Genomic DNA, 6,415 nt, shown 5'->3' with positions numbered 1-6,415 from the left:
TTTTTCAGATAACGAATCCAAACTCATCCAGCTTTAAATAAATAAATCGACAATCAACATTTTCTGGCTCCATTTGGCTTTCATGTTCAAGTTGTATGATTTTGATCAAAAATTCTTCTCGCTTACCCTTAAATTGCTCATGTTGTTCATATTTTGTTATTCAGAAGATGAACACTGTTTTTAAGGTATAAAAAATAATTTATTTCCATAACAAAGTCTAAGGTCACTCAAAAGTCAAAATTTACATACAATAATGTCCTCTATGCAATTTCACAATCTTTTTATGTCGACAAATATATAAAAAAAGGACCAATCTTTTTGTACAACTCAAACACGATATTATTAATCAACGCAACAATCCAAGAATTCACTGTCACACCCGAAATCTGTATAATATTTGCAGATTTAAAAGTCATAACCCACTTAATTTGCAATGTACCTTTTTACCTTCTTTTGTAATGATTGACACTACAATGCATTTATCTTTTCTGGAATTAAATTCGCAATAAAAAGTCATTTGCCACTAAAATCAAAACGAATTCATTCTTTTCTGGAGAAATCATGCATATAAAAATGATTGCAACAATATTAATAGATGATCGAATGCCTTAAAAGTCCCAACAATAATTGTAAAGAAAGATGATTTTAGTTTCGTTTGTCCAATCAATCCTTCTTTAAATTGGAGAAACCCATGGATTTCGGAGAATCTTAATTTATCAAACCCAAGATTGATTGATTTGATTTGATTGATCGATCGAATAGTAACACAAAACATTGCTCTAAAAATCAAATTTTTTAATCATCATCATCATCATCTTACACAGTTGTAAATCAAAGGCGTGAAAAGTATTATGGAATGAAGATCAAGACGATGATGAAAAATGTGGACGTGGTGGAGGAGGAAGTAGTTGATGAGTTGGATGCACCTGATTCGCGATGCTATGGTTACCGGCTAAGCCGGTAACAAAAGGGTGACGCAACAGCTGCGCCGCCGTCCACCTCCTCGCCGGGTCCCTCTGTAAACAGCACGCCACAAATTCACGGAACTCACGAGATGCCGTGGGCGGGGCTTCCGGTGGCTGTGACATGCAAATAGCACACATGAGGCTAGCCCAATCGCCTTGTCTTCCCACCGGAAACGGAAAACGCCCTAAATAGAATTCCAAAATGCTAACGCCTAAGCTCCAGATATCGCCGGCGTATCCATCGTATTTTCCGTGATTCAGATCCGTGTTTATTCTCTCGGGACTCATGTAAGCAATGGTACCGACGGATGAATTGCAAGGATCCATGGTTTGTGCTAGGATTCTAGATACCCCGAAGTCGGCAATCTTAACTTGTTTCTTCGAATTTATTAACAGATTGGAGGGTTTAATGTCACGATGAACAATCTTACGCCGGTGGAGGTAATAGAGACCGGAGAGGATCTGACGGGTGAGATCGGCCAAAGAGGGTTCGTGGGAGATGTGTGTACCTTCAAGCGACCCGCAGTCCATGTACTCAAGAAGAACCTGAATCTCTCCGGCGTGATCAAACATATCGTGACACTTGACGACGTTGAGGTTATCGACGTCTCGTAAGATCTCGATTTCTCGACAGATCTGACGGCGAACTTCATCTTCGTGGTTTCCGTAGATTACTTTGAGAGCAAATAGGCGGTTGGTTGGACGGTGGAGAACTTTGTAAACGGTTCCACCGCTGCCGCTGCCGATTCTATTCATACGGTCGAGTTCAGAGAAGTTGATGGGTTGTTGCTGGTGTTGAGCCGGAGGGAGTAGTTGAGAGGAGGTAGTGGTGGCGGAGGAGGGTGGGAGAGGGAGTGGGACAGCTATTTGGGGTTCTCGTTGGGGTAACGGTAGGGTTAGGTCAGGACGGCGGCGAGGGCGATTATTAATCCTGTTAACGGCGGCGGGGGTGGAGGGCTTCATGATTGATTGAAGTTTCCGCCCCTCCAAGAACAGGAGAAGATTGAAGAAGAGAAAAGGAGGGTTTTGCGTTTTGGGGACCGAATGATTGTTATTGAAGATCTTTTTTTCTTAGAAATTTGGCAGAAGAAAAAAAGAAGAAGAAGAAGATGATGAAGAAGAATATACGCAGAAAGAAAAGTTTTATAAAAAATTATTATATGATTTTATTTAATAGCTTTTGGAGGGTTGCTATCACAAAAGAGGGAATCGAGATTTAAAAGGACGGGGGTCACGCGCCGCCATCGAGACTGCCCTATAATCGCCATTCTCAAACAATAATTACATAGGAATTTATGAAGAAATCCCATCTTTTAAAGATTTTCTGAAAAAAAAAGTATATTTAACTCAACAAATCAATGGAATTACAATATAAAATTACGAGGCAGATTGAAATTCATATCGTTATTCCTCACCAAGAACCTTATTGAGTTATTTCGGTTTTCCTTTTGTTTGAAACATAACCTTTAAACAACAATTGTCCTTTTGTTTGGACGCGTGTATCACTCGGTTGAGGCTACACTAAGCAAAGAATTAACAAGATACTTGGTATAGAGATAAGAAGCAAATTGGGTGTTTCATATCCAGTTGGGTGTTTCATCTTGCTATTCAATGCATATTTTTATACCCCATAAATAGAGGTCCGTTGTGGTTCATATCCAATTATGCATCAAAGAATCGGAAGTAAATAATAGATTCTTGTTTTATCATGTTTTATAAGAGTCTTGCATGAAAATAATTTAGAGTAAATTGATCTTGTATTTAATATTTTGGATGGCTTGGTATAAGTTTTGTGTTCTCATTAAATGTATCCGTATGATTTTGTTTATATTATAGATTTTGATATGTCAATAAACAAACCGAAAAAACACGAACGATGATTGTTCATGCTCGTTCGTTTAAGTTACCGAACAAACGAATAGATAAACGAACGAATTTTATTGTCCGTGTTTGTTCGTTTAATAAATTACAATGTTCATGTTCCTTCGTTTATGTTCACGAACATGTTAAACGAAAGGAGATAAACATACATAACTGACCAAATACGAACATAAACAAATATATAATATAATACGATAATCAAATAAATCGAATATATATATATATATATGAGCATAAAATAAACTAAAATGAACGAACATAAAAGAACGTAAACGAATAATAGAAACTAACATTCACGAACATAATTGAACAAACAAGATCATTGTTCATTTTCGTTCATTTAACTAAACGAACGATAATTTTTGTTCGTATTCCTTCATTTATTAATAAACGAACTTTCCGCTGAACACTTCACAAACAATTCGTTTACAACTCTATATTTTGATATGCATAGGTTATGTTTGAAATTTAATGGAGCTCGGATTTTTCTGTTGCGGCGACCTCAATCCATTTTGTAAATTGAATTTTTACGATTGTATTAATAGAATTTTTGTATTGTTGTTTGTTGGTAGATAAATATACAATGTCGATATCACTAACTAACTCCAGTATATACTATCTAATTAAAACGTATTATATGTCACCAATTTAATACATAGGAAACGTACATAAAAATAAGCACGGAAACATAAATAAATTAAATTTTATACCGACACGTACATAAAAATAAGTAAGTATGACATCTTTTTTTTTAAGTTAACAAATAGAAGTTCAAATAATCTAAAACATATTATATCTTACCCAACTCATACATAAGAATCGTACATAAAAATAAGTAAAAAAAAATATTAAAAAAATTACATCGAAACGTAGACAAACTCGAATTTATACGCATACATAAAAAACTATGTGGTTATTTAAAAAGTAATAATAACGAACGAAAGATCTAAATTTATGTCGCAATGTTGTCACTCGAATTCATATTGACACATATATAAAAATAAGCATGTAAAAATAGTTTTAAGTTAACAAATGAATATTATTAAGGAAAATCAAATTATGTATACTACAGGGGATAAACATTAAAAATGGAGGTGATGAAAGTGATATTTTATAAAGTTCAAAATGAAGGTGATCAAAGTGATATTTTAAAAATAAAAGGATAGAAAATGACATTTAACTAAGTAATTAAAAAAGTAGATGGGTTGAAAATCATTTCATACATTGGATGGATGGCAAGTGTTATGAAAACATCCATCAACATTATGTAACATCCTGTTTACTACAATTTATGGGTCGTAGGACAGAAGTCGATTGTGTAAGGATTTGGATCTTAAGGAGGCAAAGTTTAGTCCTTGTGAAATGATGTAATGTTAGTTAAGAGATTTAACTATTAAATTATGTTTTGGGCCGAAAGAGAAAAGTCATAGGTCGGGTTCTTGCATGAAATATTGATTTTTGTTCGAGAAGTTTGTAGTCCAAGATATTTAGATAATATTGTAGAGCTCTTCAACACTTTCCCATGAATATAAAGAACATCGAAAACGGAGTTTGAACGAATAAGTTGCGACCGTTTGAAGTTAGGCGATTTTTGGGTTAGTCATGTACGTTGGGCGTACGGGGAGTACGTTTGGCATACTAGGGCATCCCTGGTACGTTGGGCGTACGCGATCAATGCCCAAACGCTTGGTATAATTTTCAGTATGACGACTGTTAGAGGTTTAGGATTAGGAGTGGTTGAGGCAATCATGGAGGTCTGAGTAAGGAGGAGATCCGTGGGATCATTGCTATAGATCAGTGGTTGAGGCAATCAGGGAGGTTATCCTGGAGTTGTTTGGGTTGGTCAAGACTGCCATGATTGAGCAATTCGCTGATCGCTAATATGCTAATATTTAGTTATATATTTTGTGTAGAATCTTAATACTTTTTGGCTATTTTATTTCAATTAATGAACAAAAGGTACTTACTTATGTTTAAATTATATTTTCAGCCTAAAAGACGTGCTCGGAAGCAAAAGGAGGTGGGAATAGCAATCGGAAGCTCGGGAATTGAAGAAAGAAGAAAAAGAGTAAAAAACCTGAAGAACTCGGCGAGCTGGACACCTACTCGATGAGTAGGCACGAACATTCGCGAACCATTGGGTGCCTTACCGCGTACGGATTCTAAGTGAGCTACTCAGCGAGTCAGTCTATGGACTCGACGAGTTGCCCCTGTTTTCAGAAAACTATATAAAGGGCATTAACTCACGAGACAAGGACTTTTGGTTGGAACCCTTGGAGAGTGAATTCGATTGAGAGTGTTGTTAGATCTCTAGAAATCGAGGATCAACCTTAGCATTCAATTTTGAGGAGATCGAAAGGCACAAATATATTCTCTTTTCTTAATCTAGTGTATTCATCATGTTTAAATCATTAGGTTTAAGTTGTGAGATATTTTCTGCTATGAATATGAGCTAAAAACTCTTTGCTTTTGTTGGGGTAGACAGACTTATAACTATTGTTTGAATTTTATGGCTTGGATTATTTAATTTGGTGAATTTTGTTTTTTTAAGCTTGTTAAAGATCCTCAGCCTCAGGTATTGACAATAACTATTTTTGGTTAATTATCAAGTCTATTGAGTTGCATAAACATCTCTTAATTGCTTGTCTCATATAATTTATGTGAAAGCAATATTATATGCCTAGGAATAATGAACATGAAACTAGGGGTTAATTAGAAGATAGGTAAATCAATGTGTGAGCTTGTGTAACGAACAACCATACAAGAAGTTAATTGAATTAGTAATTTAATTAGCTAACTACAAGTCTTACTTAACCTGAATCAATAAACTAGGAAACTCATTAGTTTAACCAATTGGCCACTGTTTGAATTGATTTGTTTTCTAAGGATTAGTAATAGTGAACATGAACCTAATCACATTAATCGGAAGGCAATGACAAATTAATCCATTGCACTTGCCATAAAATCAACCATAGGAATAAGTAATTTGAACTTGAACAAAAGTCTCCTTTATATTGAATTTAGTTTATTTTTATTTGTTTAGCATTTAATTGTTTTGTTTGCGAGTTAGTTAAGTGATTAAGTTTCTAGTCTTACAAAACTAGAGAAAACCTCTTTTCTTTTATTATTTGTTTTCTTAGATAATCCTAGTAGTTAGTTTAATTACCGTTTCCTGTGTTTGATACCCTGTTTGCTTAACTATACCACCAATTGATAGGTACACTGCCTTTTGTGTGTCTAAACTATATTTAAAAAGTAGGACTAAAACTAGTGCATTCAACACACATCAAGTTTTTGGCGTCGTTGCCGGGGAACGATTCTAAAATAAAATTTAATTGCTAGTGTTATCGATCCTTTGTGTGAGATCTATCTTGCACAAAGTTACTGTTTTAAAAAAAGTAGTTATTAGGTTTAAGTTTTAGTTTTTTTTTTTTATTTTTAGGAATTTCGTTCTATTTTTTTTTTCTGTTTTACCTTTGAACTCGCCGAGTCCAGACGCATCGACTCGATGAGTCCAAAGCAAATTTTCAACTTCATTTTTAGTTTTGTTTTGTTCTTTTTACGTGTGT

The 6,415-nt window shown here is 34.7% G+C and overlaps 1 protein-coding gene across 1 annotated transcript; it reads right to left on the bottom strand.

Annotated features, from left to right (window-relative positions):
* Positions 1–712: 712 nt before the first annotated feature.
* MKK5 (MAP kinase kinase 5) lies at positions 713–2,115 on the bottom strand. Its single transcript, XM_078991233.1, has one exon. The coding sequence runs from the start codon at positions 1,926–1,928 to the stop codon at positions 864–866; it is 1,065 nt and encodes a 354-aa protein (XP_078847359.1). The 5' UTR covers positions 1,929–2,115; the 3' UTR covers positions 713–863.
* Between the last annotated feature and the right edge of the window lie 4,300 nt (positions 2,116–6,415).

The sequence above is a fragment of the Lactuca saligna genome, chromosome 4, assembly GCF_052625555.1.
Source record: "Lactuca saligna cultivar CGN05327 chromosome 4, ASM5262555v1, whole genome shotgun sequence".
Taxonomy (NCBI): Eukaryota; Viridiplantae; Streptophyta; class Magnoliopsida; order Asterales; family Asteraceae; genus Lactuca; species Lactuca saligna.
The sequence above is the reverse complement of the archived record's forward strand: the minus strand, read 5'-3'. Positions and strand labels throughout refer to the sequence as shown.